Genomic DNA, 17,848 nt, shown 5'->3' with positions numbered 1-17,848 from the left:
GGCTCCGACGTCTTAAAATCCATTAGTGACTCCCGGGACCCAAATCAGCACTGCTTGGGTCTCACCTCTCAGCTTCCTCTGAAGAGCCAGGATTGCCAGCACCTGCGATGTGCCCGACGCTCCGGTTCAAACGCTGATGCCATCTTCCAAAGAAGGGCTTAAAATATTTATCTGCTTAGGAGGCGGCGAGCGCCGCTGAGATAGGGATCTTGGCTGCTCCGCGGGATCACAATCGGCTCCGTGGGATCACAATCTCATTCTGGGAGCGCCGGCAAAGATCGGCTGAGATAAGCGCCCGCACCTCCTTCCCAAAGTCCCTGCAGAACGGGTGCCGGGTGTGATCCTGCGGTGCCAAGGGACAGGGACAGACGGTGGTGACGCTTCTGGGGACAAATGCCAAGGTGGGGACAAAGCTGCACCCCAGGGTGCTGGCACCACGGCTCAGGGTGCCCCAGCAGCCGCTGGGTGACAAAGCAAGTGGCAAAGCACCAGTACTGGTTTGTTCCCCATTTGCTCCGAAGCGGGGTGATGCTGTCACCCCAGACCCTGAGTTGGTGGCCCCGACGCTCGCTCTGAGCCCCAAAACGAGAGCGTTCCCCCACGGACAGGAAGTCAGGAACAGGACACAAAGGATCAGGCAGAGGAAGGGCTCAGCTTCATGACAGCGCTGTTTGCCTCTCACAGCTGCAACTTTTCCCCTGCTTGGAAGGGCACCGTCCAATGTCAGCTCAGCCCCGACCTTCACACTCGCTCTGGTCAAACATTAAAGCTTTTCTGTCCCAAAAAGCCGCTGCACAAGTGGGAAAGCAGAGCTCGCAGCCAGCTGTGAGGGGGGGCTGGAGTTCCTCCTGCTGCTGTGTTTTTCCTGCAGGTGAACAAATCCCCAGGGTGAAATCAAAGCAAACAACGAGGGATCCGGGATGGGGGTAGGGATCGGAGCTCACGCTCTCTCAGCCAGGCTTTTGCAACACCGTGGGTGCAGTCTGCAGTGAGCACAGAGCCAGGGCAAAGGCTGCAAACACCAGGTCAGAAATGACAAAGATTGGCAAATTAAATATTTTTAAGGCGGAGAAGAAGAGAAGTGGAGAAGGGGGCAGAATTACCCTCATGTAAGGCCCAACACTCAACTTCTCCATACCTTTCTTGCAAGAATGAGTTCACCTCTTGTACGTTCTAGCAGTTCCTCGTTTTTACAAGCAGGGAAACTGAGGCACAGGGAGGAGAACTGCATCTAAACGGCTTCTAAGTCTGGCCCCTTGCTGCCCAGCTGCAGACTTGCAGCTGCCCTTGTGTGCAGAGGGGACCAAGCCAAAGGCGCTCATGAGTTTTTGATGAGTGCACTCGTGGTTGTCCCCAAACAGAGAGCTGCTGTGCCGTTAGCCACAGTCATTTCAAGAGAAGCGGGTCCTGAAGCAGCCACCTGCTCAACCCCCATTCCTTAATTTTTTAACCATTTATTAAACTCGATGTTACGGCCAAGAGCGAGGGCAGCAGTCACTTTCCACAGGCAGTCCGCTCCATCCGTCCTCCAGCTGCCACGGGTCCTTCTCAGCGCTGCGCGGTGTTTGAGGACCATTCCTCAGCCTCTCTCAGCATCCTCCAGACCAAACAAATCTGCTTCCTCCAGTCCGTCCTTGCAGGTCGTGTTTTTCCTCCACCTCTCTTCATTCCCCCTGCTCTGCCCTGACCTCCCTCCAGCTGCTCCCAGCACTGGACGCTGTTCTAGCTGAGGCCTTACCAAACCCAGAATTATTTCCTACGTCTGGCAGACAGCTCTCCTGGTTACACATTCCACGGGGGTGTTTGCTTTTGCTGCTGTTGTTGCAACAATCTGACTTTTTTGACCCATGTTCTGCTTCGCCGCAACCCCTCGATTTCCTTCTGAAAGCATTGGGAGTTGCACCAGGGTAAGGAGGGAGCTGCTTCCCCTGCAGCTCTGAAGTGCTGACCTTGCTCTCAGTCCCATTTCCAGACCAAAGCCTTGGGCTTTTCTGTGGAATATCCCAGTCACTGATATCCTTTGACCAAGGAGATGAAAAAGAGCACTCCACAGACCCACAAACCTCTTTTCTGGTCATAAAAACCTCTGGCTATCAGCCTCTGGGTAGCAGAGGTAGGCTCAGCTCAGCCCAGAGCCACCTGGGGGGCTGGAAGAGGCCAGGAAGTTACTGCGAGTGTCCCAGGAGCCAAGCGATCGCCTGAGTCCTGGCCCTGGAAGAGGGGAGAGCGCCAGCATCTGAAACAAGCCAGGCCCGGCGCTCCAAAGGAAGCGGGAACAGCTGGCAGCCACAGACAGAGTAATGCTGGGGCTGGCTGGGATTCGCCTCCCGAGACCTGGAGAGAGCAGCAACGGCGGCTTCCAGCTGTGGGGACCAGAGCAGCACGGCACAAGGCTGGACATCAGGAAACACCCGCGCCTCGGGGTCCCCGTCCAAGGGTGGACGGACCACATCCTCCAACAAACCCACATTGCCGTGGGACGCAGACAAAGACGATTTTACACAAGAACTTCCCTGATCTCGGTGTAAAGATATTCAGCTTTACAGCCGTTCCAGTTTGTGCTGTTTTCTGTCATCCCTGGAAACCACTAAACCAGAGCTCTCGTCTTCCCAGAAAGCCTCAAAGCTGACTGAGTCCTGCTGCTGCTCTGGCAGCCCAAAAAGCCACTCCAATACCTGCGCTGTCCCTGGGGCACTCCGGAACCTCGCTCTGAGGGATGGCACAGTCTTGCTTCCTCATCTTCCTGGTGGTGTTTAGAAAAACATCTCCGTGTTCCTCCTGCGTGGCAGCTGCTGCTTCCAGGTGGGGGAAGAGCCATCTCCTCTGCAGCTCTGCTACTGAAACATCCTCCTGGTGGCACTTTGCCTCCTTATCTCCGACTTTTTATGGTCAAGATCCTCACTCCTTCCCTGTAGGGGAATTTTTTTGTTACTTTCCCACCCTCCATAAGTCTTAAATTGGAAGGCTAAACATGTAAGCCAGAGCAGGAAGCCTCTAGAGCTGTGCAGAAGCCTGTTAGTATAGCTGAACTAATTAGGAGCTCTGTTGATACAGAGCTGCTGCATCTTCACTCCCCAAATCCTCGTGTTCTGGGTTTAAGGTGTATTGAACCTGTAAGAAGCTTCATGTGCTGAGTGCTTCCGTGATTACTGTGATGATGACTTAAAAAGCACTTAGAAGTATTTGTTCGAGTCTTGTCAGGCAATCACGGGGCTGAACCTTGACCTTGGTTTCAGGAAAGCGTTTCAGCAGATCACAGCAGCTCCTGTCACAGACGGCTTCCCACACATATTCCCAAATCTCAGCCGCTCCCGGATTTAGCCTCCCCTCAGAAACGTCAGCTCTACAAATGGAAATAATGAGGTGCAGAGAAGTGAAGTCACTTGGGATATTTTTATAGCAAACAACAGATTTCAGGTTTGCTGAACGGCAAGAGGGTGCTCCACCCCTGCGGTGATTACCTGAGGAATTTGGACGGAGGGTTGGCGATCCCAGCGCTGACCTGGCTCTGCTTTAGTTTCAGGGGTGGCTGTCTGACGCCAGAGCCAACATGAACGTGGGAACAGCACACAGCGAGGTGAACCCCAACACCCGTGTCATGAACAGCCGGGGCATCTGGTTGTCCTACGTCCTTGGGATCGGCCTGCTGCACGTCGTGCTCCTCAGCATCCCCTTCTTCAGTGTCCCCGTGGTTTGGACTCTTACAAACATCATCCACAACATGGTAAGGGGACCGTGACTTCCCTGGGGCACAGCGGGGTAATCTCTCAGCACCAGGTGCTCTTTTGGGAGTAAGATCCTTGCTGAAACGATTCCTTTCTCTGTATTTCCAAAAATACAGGGTAAGTTACTCAACCTCCACCCCTCAGCCTGCACCTTTGCCCCTAGGTCATATGTTTAAATCCAACCTAGGTGCCAGTGAGACAGCAAACATCTGGTGAGGCTGCTCAGAGGGGACACCAAGTTCATTTGCCTGCAGGGTCAGTCCCTTTGTCACTGCCCCTTAACAGAGGAACAGCTGTGACAAGGCCACAGGAGCTGGCAGAGCAGCTTTCACTTGATACAATCTGAATTGGCCTCATCCGCCATCCTACCATGTGCTTGGGTCCTACAGCTGAGGAGCAGACCCCTCAGCAGCCGCTCACCCTCAGGCACAGGGGGCAAAATACTTCAGAGATGCAGCAATTGATTTTCTGTCCTTTATTTTAAATAATATCTCGGGTCAAGAATATTCCAGAGACAGAAATGGCACCCTTATTGGGGACCCTCATCCCCAATAACATTACTCGTGTCTCTAGCAGGAAACAAACAAAACAAACGACCACAAAACCACCATCCAGAGCTGCTCGGGCCTCTGTTCACAAGCTGCCTGCTTTCCATCCTGCTCCTTCCCCCTCTCTGGCAGCTTAAACAATCCTGGGAGCAGCAGGGAGTTTACAGGCCAGCAATGGCCGTACTCAAAAGCCATGCAATGCAGCCAGGCACTCACTGTTTATCTGTGACTTGCGCTCCCCCTCAGGAGGTTCTGGCAATCAGAGCGGTTGCAGACCCTCGCTGCCCGCAGCTCTACCAGCGCTTTTCTAGAAAGCGTTTATTTAGCATTACCACTGCACGGCAGAGCGAGCCCACACTAATCTCCTGATCCCAGAGATCCCAGGGCTGTAATCTCGCAAACACCTTCTTGGCGCACGCCCAGGAGCTGAAGGAAAGGCCTCACGTGTAGCAGCCAAGCCCGAGCTGGCCCCGGCGAGCGGCCTCCCTCGCTCTCACTGCGCTGGAGCACGTTACGTTCTCCACAGTGACGATGCATCCCTCTAGCGGAACAGCGCGCCGCTGCAAGCTCCCCACAGCCGTGACGTTTCTGGCGGCATGGCGAGGGGCGCAGGTAACACTCCATGCACTTCACACCGCGTTTTTGTTTGCTGCAGAGCATGTACATCTTCCTCCACACCGTGAAAGGAACCCCCTTCGAGACCCCTGACCAGGGGAAGGCGCGGCTGCTCACGCACTGGGAGCAGATGGACTACGGCGTGCAGTTCACGGCGTCCCGAAAGTTCCTGACCATCATGCCCATCGTCCTGTGAGTACTTCGGGGTAATTGAGCTGTCTCACGCACCTGCACCCATCACCGCTTCTATCTGGGAAACAGACACATTAATTTCTGTAATTGTTTTCCTCTCTCCCTGTTCCCCTCCTCTCCAGGTATTTTCTAACCAGCTTTTACACCAAGTATGACCGGATACACTTCATAATCAACACCATCTCCCTTATGAGCGTCCTGATCCCCAAACTGCCTCAGTTTCATGGAGTCCGGATCTTTGGGATCAACAAGTACTGATCCGCGTGGCCAGAGCGAATGGCAGAGGAGCAGGGGAGAGGGGGGAGTTCCTCCTCTCCAGCCCTGTTTCCTCACCCCCACGCACACTGGGATACAATTTCACAGCGGCTGTTTAAATGCAGTATCCAATAGACACATACCGCATGCTGGATCCTCGTGCCCAATAAATCTAAACAAGCTCCAGAGTAGAGTTTAGTGCGGAGCAGGATGAGGGACGCTGGATTTCTTTTATTCCAGTGTCATAAATAGATGCAGATACACTGAGACTTCAAGGTACAAAGAGTGTAAATTCTGGGGAGATTTTCATCTGTCTCAGACATCGAATGAAGAGAGTAGGGATGAGGGGAAAAGCTTTTAGTGCTGGTACTATTGCTGTGGTAAATGCACTTTAAAATGTATTTCCCTTTCTGAAGCTAGGTGCTTTAAGCGATACGTGGGGGAAATTCAAAGGGATACAGCCAGACTTTCTCAATACTTGATTGTTTCGGGGTTTGAGTTCCATTTTTGGGCAGGGGAGTGGGAGGGGGAAGAGAATGACAGATTTTTATTTTGCAATCTTTCACGCCATGGAGAAAGGAAGTTTCTACTAAAAACAGTACAGGAAGGAATGACCTGCAACTTGACAAAGCTTTCTATTTTCTATGGTACCATTCGTGTGGTTCAGGGAAAAGGTCAACAGATCCTAAATCATACTGGTTATTTTCAGCCTGTACCAGAATCTGTCTGGGTAACTCAAACCGCTAATTTTAAAGCGCACCGAGCACTCAGGCAGTACAGAATTTAATCTGATTAAGGGCTGGGGTGCAGGTCATTTTCATGATCAACAAATGCCACTGAGCTACTTGGTACATGAGCATGGGGAGAAGCCGCAGACCAACTGGTGTAGGCCAAACCAGAGCCCTACAACTGCTTGCTGTCACCAGTTTGTGACTGTAATTGGGATTCTTCTCCTCAGTCTCTTAAGCCTGTGTACGTGTTACTGGGATTTGCCAGTGGCCTTAGCTCAGTATCTGACTCGAGGCAAGCGAGTGTTTGATTTCTGGCTTACCTGGAAGTCTCGCTCGGCTCCACGCACAAGCAGCAGCATCCCTCAGGCCCCAGTGATGGCTGGCAAGGGAGCTGTGGGACAGCAGCACTAACGAGCAGCACCAGCAGCAGCCTGAAGTGACCAAAAGAAGGATGCAATGGGTCATTAAAATCAGATTATTCAGGAACAAAATTGAGCCTTTTTCCCCGTGAAGCTACCACCTGAATAAAGTAGGTTTGCAGGTTCAGATTCCCTGGCTGAGAGCTTTCTACTGTTCAAAGCAATCGGTTTCTCTTTTGAGTTGTGTGCCAGATGAAATGTGTTTTTCCTCATGCTTCCCCTGTAAACTCATGTATTTTTGTTGTCTTAGTGCTTATGTTGTCTCACACTTTTGACAATGGTATAAACATTTTAAATATGCTATTTTTGCTCCTGCATTAGCCAATTCTAGCTTTAGAGGTCATAGTGGATATTGTTGAGCTCTGTTTGATGGTTTGAGCGCAGGACACGGATAGGGGAACTTCAAGGTTGTGTATAAGATCTAGTACTACTGCGTGCATAATTTTAGGCAAGCTGTTTTACTTCTTTATCTCAGACTTGCTGTCAGATTGCTGCAGAGAAGGGAGAAGCATTTAGCATGTACCTCAGAGGGCTGCTGGAATGCAAAGAGAATCATTACCTAGTATGTTTGGAAATATTTTAAATTAGAAGGAAGTTTTCACGAAGGTAGAAAGAGAAAAAAAGTCTGGCTTGATACGAGTGCTGTTCTCCAGTGAGGGAGTTTGACAGATGCACCATTTACTTGATGGGGGTTAAACCTTTTAACCTCCGTGAGATAACGACTGCTGGTTTAGTTAAGGTACTATATACCCTAAAGCTAATATACTCTTTAAGCTACTAGACAATGACTTTTGAAACAAATTGTTTTCAAAATAGAGATATTTCATCAATCAGCTAAGTATCTTTGAGATGACCAAGAAATCAACAGGATCGATGCCTGATCGATGCTCACAGGAAGGCGGCTGCCCGCAGAGGTGCAGCATCTGTCCCTAACGCAGGCTGTGTATTGCTTAACAGATCCAAAATCTGCCCGCAGACACAACTTACACCAGTGGTAAATCTGCAGAGGAGAGAAAAACTTATTTATTTTGGTAACTACCAGGGCAAAACCAAACTTTTTTGCAACAGAAACAGTCGCTCTATGCTTAAAAACATTACTGCTACATAGACATATACTGATTATTTCTAAGTATATGAATGTTACACAATGTCAGAGCAGTTCTGATAATTTTAGCGTAAATAAAAATTGAAGGCAGAGGTCAGCTCTTCTCAGCACTTCACACAGTTTCCTCAAAGGCCTTGGCATTACAACAGCTGAGGGTTTGAACACGTAATTTGTGCTCTTAACTGACACTGCAGTCTGTTTTGTTAAATTAAAGATCAACTGTAAAACAGAATGGGATCATAAACTACTCAAAAAGGCAGTTTTTAAAGCCTGAAGTCTAAAACTTCTTGTTAGGCAAAGCCTTAGTTACAGTAGTAAGCTTTCCTGATTTACCTTGTTCACACCAATAATTAAAGTAGCCATTACAGATGTGTGCTACCTGGCAAATGACATTCTTTACAATACAAGGGTGGCATTTTTGCCACAGAGCATCTGAAGTTAACTTGGATTCCTACAGTTAATCCAATCAAGGGAAGCATAAATGAAAACTGGAAAAATATGGAAATGAGAGAGTTGAAAAAAGATTTCATGTTAATTATGTGGTGTGTTAAGTATCTACATAAGATAAATAATTACTTGAACAGTTACACAACTGATGGTAAGATCCCATCTTAAGGGTAGGTATCAGAATTAATCAAAAATAGAAAAAGAAATCATAAGTTAATTGTAATTAAACCACAGTTGCAGTTGCTACTGGTTAGGTGTACCTGAGGTAATTTTAAGTGTAAGCTTTGGGCACACGCGAGCTGCGCGGCTCCTTCGCGTCAGTGTCACGGGGGGCGAGCGGTACCCGACTGAACTCCTGCCTGATCCTTGCCACTGCAGTGGTGTGGAAGTAAGGGACAAAGTTCTGGGTCTCCAGGACCTCTGTGCTGAATCCACTTCTGGTTTATTTGTGTTTGTTAAATTCATGTAGAAGTGAGTTCAGCACTCTAAGGCTAATCTTGCACACAAAGAAACTGGAGTGTAGTGAAAACACTAACACTCTCATGGGATTGCCCTTTTCTGGGAAATCGGCTATTGGGGCAGCGTGGAGAGGATGAGGGGTTTTCAGGTGCATACTTGCAAGTAACAGCAGTGATCCAGGGGCGAAGCCTACTCTTTGGGTGGAGAACCAGACCCCAAGTGCACTGTCCATTGTTTTAGACTGGAATCTTCTCCAGGTGCCTGTGAGAAGGAGATAATGGATCGTTGTTGTTTTTAAATGGATCTTGAGCATAGCACACTTGACATTTTTCTCTCCAACTTGTCCTGGCTCCCTGTAGAGCTACTGGGGCAAACAGCAGCTGGAAAATTAAAGGTGGGCTGGGGCCCGTGGCTGAGAAACAATGACTGGGCGAGCAGGTACTTGAAATGCTTGTCCTATTTGTGCTGCCATGAATGCCAAAGGGGAAAAGCTTTTGAAAACCAACCCTTGAGCGATCAGAGGCACTGGCAGCAGCCATGCCCCTGCCCTATCCAGTCTTGGTGGCAGTCACTGCAGCAGGGAAGGCAGAGGACAATCCAATACTGCGGCGCGATGCTTCTGAACGAGGGGTCCCATAGCCAACAGGGTGTCACACAGTTCCCACCCTCTGCAGGACAAAGCCTTTAAAATAATTTTAAAAAAATATAGAAAAACCTGAGATGTGGGGCTACTTAGTTCCTGAGTACTTTTTTTTTTTAAAGCGTTGTTTAATTTTCTGTTTGTTTTAATAGAAGCATGGTACTGGCCCTTGAGAAGGGGACAGCAGCTGATGCCCATTGTTAACACATTAATATTTTTGATTGTGACTTACGTTGCTTTATCATTGCCTATAATATCTTTTAAGCATGCAGGTGTTTGTGTATAGGTATCCTCCTTGGATCAGTTTAAGTGAGCTAAATTAGTTGGGTTTTTCTTAATGGAATATTCTGACACTGTACATAGTTTTAGGGTTTTTTTCCAGTAGCCCTTCTTTTTGCTGTGTATACAGAAGTCTCATGTAGAGAACTTTCTAAAATAAAGTGTGAATATTTTTATTACTCCTTTGTACAGTATTCTAAGGGAAACTAATAAAGTAAGTATTCATGTACGAATTTGTCTTTGGTTCCTTAAATTTTTACATGGAGAAGTTCTGCTTTTAAACAAGCACAGCAATTAAATACCAATGGCACATCCAGACCCACCAAGCGAAATCCCCCTAAACCAGAACACACTGTTCCTCATCCTAACAGGAGTGTAAAGGCAAACCAGACCCACGCTAGAAATCAAACAAATCTGTCAGGAATGGCAAGGACAAGTTCAAGTCCTCCACAGCCCCTGTGGAGATCACAGCAGGCTGAATCCTGTCAATGACCAAAACTTTTTGGAGGAAGAATTATGCAATCAACAGGCCCTCTGCACCTTAATTTAGCTGATGTTTCCGGCTCTCTACCCAGAAAGGCAGGAAGTGCACATTTCCCCTGCCCCGCTGCTGTGAAGAGGCCAGATCTCCCCAGCAGCACAGCAGCTGCTCCGCACAGGGCCACCAGCAGCAGAGGAGACACCGCTCGCTCCACAAACAGGCGAGTATGTTTTTAGGAGCTTTCGGGATGGAAGAGGGGTGGAACAAACTGTTAAGTGTTCTGGTTTCCTTTTTAATCCCTTTCTGAGGTCTCCCAAGGGAAGGGGTCCTGTAGGAGCTACTAAAACGATCCCTCATTAAGCACACAAGACTTTCTCCCCTCCCCAGCTCTGCTGCATACAGCACACCACACTTTGGGATGGGACGGTCCTGCTCTCCGCAAGAATCGGATTAAGTCTTTTTTCAGACCCCTCCGGGACATCAGAGAGAGGGAAGGCATCCCCCCATCTGCTCCTCTGAGCTGTGCATGGGGATCACTATCTCCCCTCTAACACAACTCAACCAAGTAGGGTACATGCTTTTCTTCTTGGGGAGCTTTTTCATTACAGATCAAAGTTTTTCTTTATCACATCCTACGTACACCAACTGAAGCAAGAAGCTGAAGCGAAACTGCAGTGAAAGCAAGCTGCAACAGGAAACCAACAGCGACTTCATTTCTGCCTCTCAGCCGTACTACACAGGAGTGCAGGCAGAGCACAGGACCTGTGCTAGGATGGGCTTTTTAATATTTTGGGGGAGATTTGCCATAGAATAAGCTCACTAACATCCCCCCTACCCACTACTCACCTCTCAGCGCTTCCACTTTCTTGCAGTTATGACTTTGCCAAAATAATTTTTCTAGAGCTCTATTTCAAAACAGCACTAAGCCGTTCCAGGCAGCGCGATGCACGGGGAAATCACTGAAGCAGCAAAACCAGCAGGAAATTGCTCAAGCTTTTTGCTTTTTAGGCTTATATCAGGGCCAGGCATTAATTAAATAGTAAAGCATTTAGGACCATGGTAGATCCTAGGTTAAGAAGCAACGTCTAACAATAAAATTTATGATGGTATGTACAACATGTATGGTATATACAACAGATTATCTTACTGAAGGAATAGTAGCAGTGCTGAAGATCAGCACCCCCAGAAAGAGCAAGCCATGATAAAGAGCTGATCAGCAAAGGGGGATGAGCCCAAAGCAGCCCCTCAGTGAGCCACAGCTCATCCTCCTGCCTCTCCAAACACTTCCCTACCAACAATCCCATGACAGTTGTGTCCTTGCACTGATGTGGGCTTTTTCAGGTTATTACTGACTTTGAAATCAGACCTCAGTCACCAAGGTGAAGAGCTCCAGAGCAGAGGATCACATGGAGGACCATGCCGGGGGACCTTGCTTAAGTGACAAAAGCGGCTAAACCGCGAGAAAAACAAAACCAAGCGCAAAGGCAAAAAGCACAGGGAGAGAGAGGGTGTCCCGGCAACCCCCTTCAGAGAGGGAAAGGTGAGCTCCTGACAGCAGTCAGCCCTGACTCACTGTGGGCGGGGACAAGAGCGACAGCGGCAGTTTAAAACCCAGCGTAGCGCCATTTCTCCAGCAGTCACCGAGGTGAAGAGCTCCAGAGCGGAGGAGGATCACACCGGGGGACCAGTGACAAAAGTGGCTGAACCGTGGGAAAAACAAAACCAAGCGTGAAGACAAAAAAGCGCAGGGAGAGAGAGGGTGCCCCAGCGACCCCCCCCCTTCTCGGAGAGGAAAACGTGAGCTCCTGATGGCGGTCAGTGCTGGACAAGAGTGACGGCTAATCCCCTCAGGTAGAAAAGCAGCCCCCAGGGAGCGCGGTGAACAGGACGGGCAAACAGAGTGTGGCGGGGCAGTTTGCGTGGGCAGGGTGCTGAGGTTCAGCCACAGCAGCTAGTGAGCAATGGTTATCACCATGCAGAAAGCCATGGCCTCCCACAGCCATGCACCCACCAAGGCAGATGCAGCTCGCCAGCCAGAGCAATGGTGGGAGCACGCTGCCACTCGGGTGTCGAGCTGCAGGGTGTGCCCTGCTCTTACGCCGATGTCTGACAGCAGCAGTGAGCACACCTCTGGGAGGTGTGCCCAAGTAAAGGAGCTCCTCCAGATAGTGGTGGAGCTTAGGGAGGAGGCAAGTAGGCTGAGAATGATAAGAGTGTGAGAATGAGATAAAGCATTGGAGCCATTGATTCTCCTTCCCCTCTACTCTGCCCTGGTGAGACCGCATCTGGAATATTGTGTCCGGTTCTGGGCCCCTCAGTTCAAGGACAGGAACTGCTTGAAAGAGTCCAGCAGGGCCACAAAGATGCCGGAGGCAGTGGAGCATCTCCCTTATGAGGAGCGGCTGAGGGAGCTGGGGCTCTTGAGCTTGGAGCAGAGGAGACTGAGGGGTGCCCTCATTAATGTTTACAAATTTGTAACGGGCGAATGTCAGGAGGAAGGAGCCAGGCTCTGCTCTGTGATGTCCAATGCCAGGACAAGGGGCAATGGGTGCAAGCTGGAGCGTAGGAGGTTCAACCTGAACATGAGGAAAAACTTTTTTACTGTAAGGGTTACAGAGCATGGACCAGGCTGCCCAGAGAGGTTGTGGAGTCTCCTTCTCTGCAGACATTCAAAACCCTCCTGGACGCCTTCCTGTGTGACCTGGTCTGGGTGATCCTGCTCTGGTGGGGGGGTTGGACTGGGTGATCTTTCGAGGTCCCTTCCAACTCCGAACTTTCTGTGATTCTGTGAAAAGTTCTTCATAATTAAAGTAGCAGATACTTTGTTACAACCTTCTGCTTGTATTTGGAGTCATTTTGCTAATCTTGTCTTGCCTCTTTCCTAAGGCCGAAGTTCACTTTGCTTCAGTTCAAAACCTCATCCAGCAGCAGCAGAATGTTTAAGAGAGTCACCAAAGCCATAGCAAATCAAATGGATTCAACGGGAGACCTGATCCCAGTCCCCAGCATCTTGGACAATGAACATTTCAGACCCCTCTGCCTAGTGGTAAGAAAAAGAAAAACCACATTCCACCCATCTCCCTCCTACAAACAGACGTGGTACAGACTCGAAGACATGCTGCTGCCTGGAGAAGGCGATAAAAGCACAGGTAAAGCCCTCATTTATCCATCTTCAGCTCACAATTTCCACAGACAAAACCTTTCTTGTGTGCACAATAGTTTTAATACTGAGTCCGTTAAGCTAATGCATCAAATTATTTCAGAACTCCCCTTTCCCAGTGGAGGTGGTGAGGATTCAATGCAAGTTACAGTCCAAGAAAGCACCAGTGACAGAATGGACGGGAACCTGCACCTTCGTGTGTACTCTGTAAGCAAAGAGATTAAAATAGCTGTCTCCATCTCCAAAGAGTTGGCCATCAAAACGGAGAAGAACCACATTACACTACAAGCACTTGACTGTCTGAAAATAAAGAGGTAAGGTGGACACGAAGGGGCAACATGCCCTCCGGTCATCCCCTACCCTATGCCAGCTCATGCAATGGTTCTTCAACAGCCAGAACCCAAGATTAAGAGCCAAGAGCACACATTCTGCCTACCTGTGCACACTTCTGGAGGACAGGAAAGAGGAGATAAAGATTCCTCCCACAGCTTTCCAATGCTTACAGATTTATTTGTAATTCAGAAAGCAGGAACACCTCAGCACAGAGGCATCTTTTCTCAGGGTTTGTGCCTGGAGAGGAGCACACAGATCACCCACATCAGCCTGTCCCAGTCCCTGCAGACATTGAAGGGGAATGTGCTGAGGACAGCGAGAGCTGCAGCCCATTTTCTGACACCTTTTTTTCCCCTAGAAGCCCCTGACATTGCTATATGTACCTGTACTCTCATAATGTGGGAAAGGATGCAAGCGTAAAGCATTTGGCTCCAAGTAGACCACCGTATTTTTGCCAACTCCCAGAAAAACAGCCAGGAAATTGCATCGTTTTTCTCTTTCAGAAAAATCAACATGAATCACTCCTTCATTCGACAACTACAGAAAACAGAACAAGAGTTATACGTGGTTCACGAAACGATTGCAGCCTCAGAGGCGGCCAGCTACGAGGAATCCATCAAGGGAGAGGGGAGCTTCATGATCCAGCTCTACGCCAAGTTTTGCGCAGAGGTTTGACTTCTCCTCAGGCTCAGGAATCTCCCTCCTGAACACCCGCACGCCATCCAGGCACAGTAACATGATTTGTTTCCTTCACCAGGGCTCCAGAGAGCGCAAACAGAGCATAACTATTCCCAAGGGCTGCACCCTGGCCTTCAAGGCGATCCAGCTGGCCATTATGGACAGATCATGGGGTAGGTAACCCAAAGAAACAACCGACTCCTGCACAACCACCACCCTGGTATCAGAAATATCCACCTGGCTTTAAGCCTTTTTCTAAGTCAGCAATGCCCTTTTTATCCTGTTGCAGATCTTTACTATTCCAGTCTAAGCAGCAAATCACTGTTGGCATCTGATGGTAAGCAATGTATTTTACTACTTCTACTTGCATTACTTTTTCCCCTTTTGGATAAGAAGGAGTCTCCCAGGACAAACACAAACCACCAAAAGCAATGCATTTACAGGACAACACTGCCTATTATCTGAGAAGTGACAACTGCCCAACTCAAAATTGCATACTGCTTTTGAAAATATTCATAGAAATGTTTCAAATTCTAAATTTAGGAGCACCAGGGAACTTACTGTGAGATTACCTAGTTTCAAAGTGACATATTTGAATGTTTTTGGGTTTCTCAGGTTTCTCACAAGGAAAACTAGGAGAAGTGGAGAAAGAAGTTAAAGAGAACTGTCACATTCTCTCCCAGTTGTCCTCTGACCTGTTCATCGTATTTTTAAAAGCCATCAAAGCTGCAATGAGAGACAGGAACCTCTTTGAAGAGCTGACCCGGAAAGTAGGCAAAGTTCTTCTTACTGTCAGGATTTGTAAATACAGACACCAGAATTACAGATCTCATTCCAAAAATCCCCTCTCATGTGCCACAACTCTCAACCCAAAAATCCCTCCCTCAGACATCTGTCTGGTCATCATCACCACACAAAGAAAGAAGGTGTTCAGGACAGAGTCAGCTGCTGAAATATGTTCTGACTGTGACCTAGCAGATTTACCTGAAGGTATCAAACCATTTAAATTCAATGTTCTGGAGCCAGCGTGAATGCTGTAGCACCGATTACAGCCTCAAATAGTTCAGGGAGGGGAGACACATTACATGTCTGTCCATACACGTTTGTAGTGTGGCTGGAAGGGACTATCTGCAGCCTCTTCTCTTAAATCCTGACGTTTCTTTCTCTTATCCCTCAGATGGAAGCAGTTCTTGATGAAACTGGTAGTTGTGAGTTGAAAACAGAAAGCCCGGAGTTAAAAGACCTGTTGAGCTGCTTGCAGAACACTTCAAGACATCTTCTCCCTCAGCTGGCAGGAGCAGTCACCTACACCCTCGATGCATTAGATGGTAAGGTTGGCTGTTTTAATATGAGAAATCCAGTAGCACCCGAAATTAAGAGAAGACAAGCAGAACATAGAAAACTTAGAGTGTGAGAGATGTGAAAAGAATTTATGTAAAATCATTTCTTAGATCGTGGGAGTAAAGGTGGTTTATGCTGAGAGCACAGACCTGTCTGTGGGAGCTGCTACTCAGCAACAGTCTGCCACAAGGGGATCCTCAAAGAGAGGGCTTGAAATCAGAATTAAAATGTGGGTAAAGACAGCAAGATTACCTCACACAGAGCAGTGCAAATGCCAGGGTTCTTTTCCCAAGGCTGCCACAAAATACAGCTCGACCCTCCCCTCAACCCCCTCAGTCTTTGCACTCCACATTACAGTTGTCAATGGTCACCCTGCACATCTCATCAGTTATCCCTGGTGGGGTTTTGAGGTGGTTTTTTTGGTACAAGCCTGTTTTAATTCCGCAGAGCTCACGGAGGATCAGCTGCTGCTATTGCTGGAGTCCTTGGAAGAGAAGATTGTGTCCCAACAGCTTAAGCTGGTGAGAGAACGGGCATTACCTTTGGCTCAAAATATAGGGGCAGGGGGTATTACTTTCAGTAAAGTGACATTTCAATGATGAACAAGGGAAGGAAGAATTTCTTTAAATTGGCAAAGATCAAAATATGCACTTCAAGGGAAATCACCCCAAGATGTGAAGACCTAAGATTTCTAACAACTTTCTTGCTGATAATAACCACTAAATTGGACACAGCTGACTGCCTTTTTTTAAAAAAACATTACTCAGAATTTTCTGGTCTCTTTGGCTCCAGATTAAAAGAAAAACAACAACAAAACCAAACAAAAACCACATAAACAGCCACCAAAACACAGCAACCCCAAAACACACTACAATTTTAATTTCTTGGACATAATGAATTCACAAGAAACTGGGAACTGAGCACACAAGCATGATAATCTTTCAGGGTGAAAGGTCCCATATTTAAATGTGGATTATTTAGAGCACCTATACGACAGTAAAGCACCTCACAAGTCAAAGAGATCATTTACTCAACAGCTTCAATGGATGGGAGCATTAAAACACTGATTTTGCTTTTTGTGTTGTTACTGTCAAGGTTTCAAGCATCTTGAAGCATGGGAAGGGGAGTTTCAGCGTGTGTGCCAGGCTCCTCTCCTTCGCACAAGAGAGGCAACAAAAATTAACCATTGCCATGGTCGAGATGAGCGGAGCAAAGCTCCGGGCAGATGGATCTGCTCTGTGCCCAGAAGAAGCCCTCCCAGCCATAGCTGCCCTGTGCGTGTCTCTGTACGTCCTCAATCTTCTGAGTAACTCAGATTAGGTTACACATGCCCTCCCATTAGGGATTATCTCTTCACAACAAATTTGAAACTCTCTTACTGCAAGCTAGTTTCTCTCTCTAAATTTTATCCCTACATAGCTGAAGCACCCCTTATTAATGCTTAGCACTGCTGTGAAGTAAGTGGGAAAAGCAGACTTAAGGCAAGAAAACTCTGTATGGAAGCCAGATACCCCAGGTTTTTTTCTCCTCACATGAATGCAGTGTGACACCTGAAAAAGCCACTAGCCCAAATAATCAGTGTCAGCTGCACTTTATGCAATCTTAGTTTACTCAAGAAATGCTAGCATTTACCTCTGATGCAATCAACAGGGCATAGAAGAATAAATCAAAAATAATTCACTTGCCCTGGTCACACTTGGATTCACCTGTGACTCTGTAAGCTGGTAAATGTTAAAGGTGTGGGGTCTTGAGGCATTTCAATGAACCACACCTGGTAAAATAGCACCTCCACCACATAATTACACTCCCTGCCAGCAAAGAATAAATGACAACATTTCAGAACAACGTTACAAATGCTTTGCTTATTGGTTTATAAATAAATACTGGATAAATAAATAAATACTGGAGACACATAAAAATAATTACCAAACAACTGGACATTCTTTAAGGCAATTTTTAAGTCTGTGGGTATTTCAGTCACCCAGCGGTGCTGCCTGCCTGGAGGCCCAGCTCCCCTCAGGCTCCAGGGCTAGGAGGGTCCCTCAAGCTCCCACGGTGAACGGGGTACTCTCAGCAAGGGGCAGCACTGCTTACCTAGGCGGTCACTGGTGGTTCTGGTCCAGCACTAGAAGCCTGGCCGTGCTCTGCACCAGCTATGAGGGGAGTCCGACCACAAACCCCTCAAAGGCTACCCCGGAACGGAGCCCGACCAGCGCCATGGCCTCGCACCTCGCCTCACCGCAGCGGAGCGAACAGCGTCTGCGCATGCGCCTCAAAACAGGCGGGAAGATCCGAGCGGCAGACGGAAATACCCGAGTTTCCTCCGGAAATACCCGAGCGCCCCTATCGGAAGCATCCGAGTGTTGACGTAGCTCGGCACTCGACCGGCCGGGCCTAGCGGTGAGGCTCGGGCGCAGCTGGTCGGGTCTGGCGGCTCCCG

At 48.3% G+C, this 17,848-nt stretch overlaps 2 protein-coding genes across 2 annotated transcripts; both read left to right on the top strand.

The window, feature by feature from the left end:
- Positions 1–3,547: 3,547 nt before the first annotated feature.
- On the top strand, positions 3,548–5,656 carry LOC104535236 (ORM1-like protein 3). The gene is made up of 3 exons (XM_010184291.1): positions 3,548–3,724; positions 4,929–5,080; positions 5,203–5,656. Exons 1-3 carry the CDS (start codon positions 3,551–3,553, stop codon positions 5,336–5,338), a joined length of 462 nt encoding a protein of 153 aa, XP_010182593.1. The 5' UTR covers positions 3,548–3,550; the 3' UTR covers positions 5,339–5,656.
- A 7,175-nt stretch (positions 5,657–12,831) lies between these two features.
- LOC104540470 (gasdermin-A-like) lies at positions 12,832–16,728 on the top strand. The gene is made up of 9 exons (XM_010184292.1): positions 12,832–13,045; positions 13,160–13,370; positions 13,893–14,058; positions 14,147–14,240; positions 14,357–14,404; positions 14,683–14,837; positions 15,245–15,395; positions 15,856–15,929; positions 16,504–16,728. The coding sequence occupies exons 1-9, from the start codon at positions 12,832–12,834 to the stop codon at positions 16,726–16,728; spliced, it is 1,338 nt and encodes a 445-aa protein (XP_010182594.1).
- Positions 16,729–17,848: the final 1,120 nt, after the last annotated feature.

The sequence above is a fragment of the Mesitornis unicolor genome, unplaced genomic scaffold, assembly GCF_000695765.1.
Source record: "Mesitornis unicolor isolate BGI_N332 unplaced genomic scaffold, ASM69576v1 scaffold22805, whole genome shotgun sequence".
In the NCBI taxonomy this organism is placed as follows: domain Eukaryota; kingdom Metazoa; phylum Chordata; class Aves; order Mesitornithiformes; family Mesitornithidae; genus Mesitornis; species Mesitornis unicolor.
This window is presented reverse-complemented; position numbering and strand designations above follow the sequence as displayed.

Coding starts and splice junctions, on each gene's coding strand:
- LOC104540470 (XM_010184292.1), top strand. CDS start 12,832: ATGTTTAAGAGAGTCACCAAAGCCATAGCAAATCAAATGGATTCAACG. Junction 13,046..13,159: donor AGAAGGCGATAAAAGCACAG/GTAAAGCCCTCA, acceptor AAATTATTTCAG/AACTCCCCTTTCCCAGTGGA. Junction 15,396..15,855: donor CACCCTCGATGCATTAGATG/GTAAGGTTGGCT, acceptor TTAATTCCGCAG/AGCTCACGGAGGATCAGCTG.
- LOC104535236 (XM_010184291.1), top strand. CDS start 3,551: ATGAACGTGGGAACAGCACACAGCGAGGTGAACCCCAACACCCGTGTC. Junction 3,725..4,928: donor CAAACATCATCCACAACATG/GTAAGGGGACCG, acceptor TGTTTGCTGCAG/AGCATGTACATCTTCCTCCA. Junction 5,081..5,202: donor ACCATCATGCCCATCGTCCT/GTGAGTACTTCG, acceptor CCTCCTCTCCAG/GTATTTTCTAACCAGCTTTT.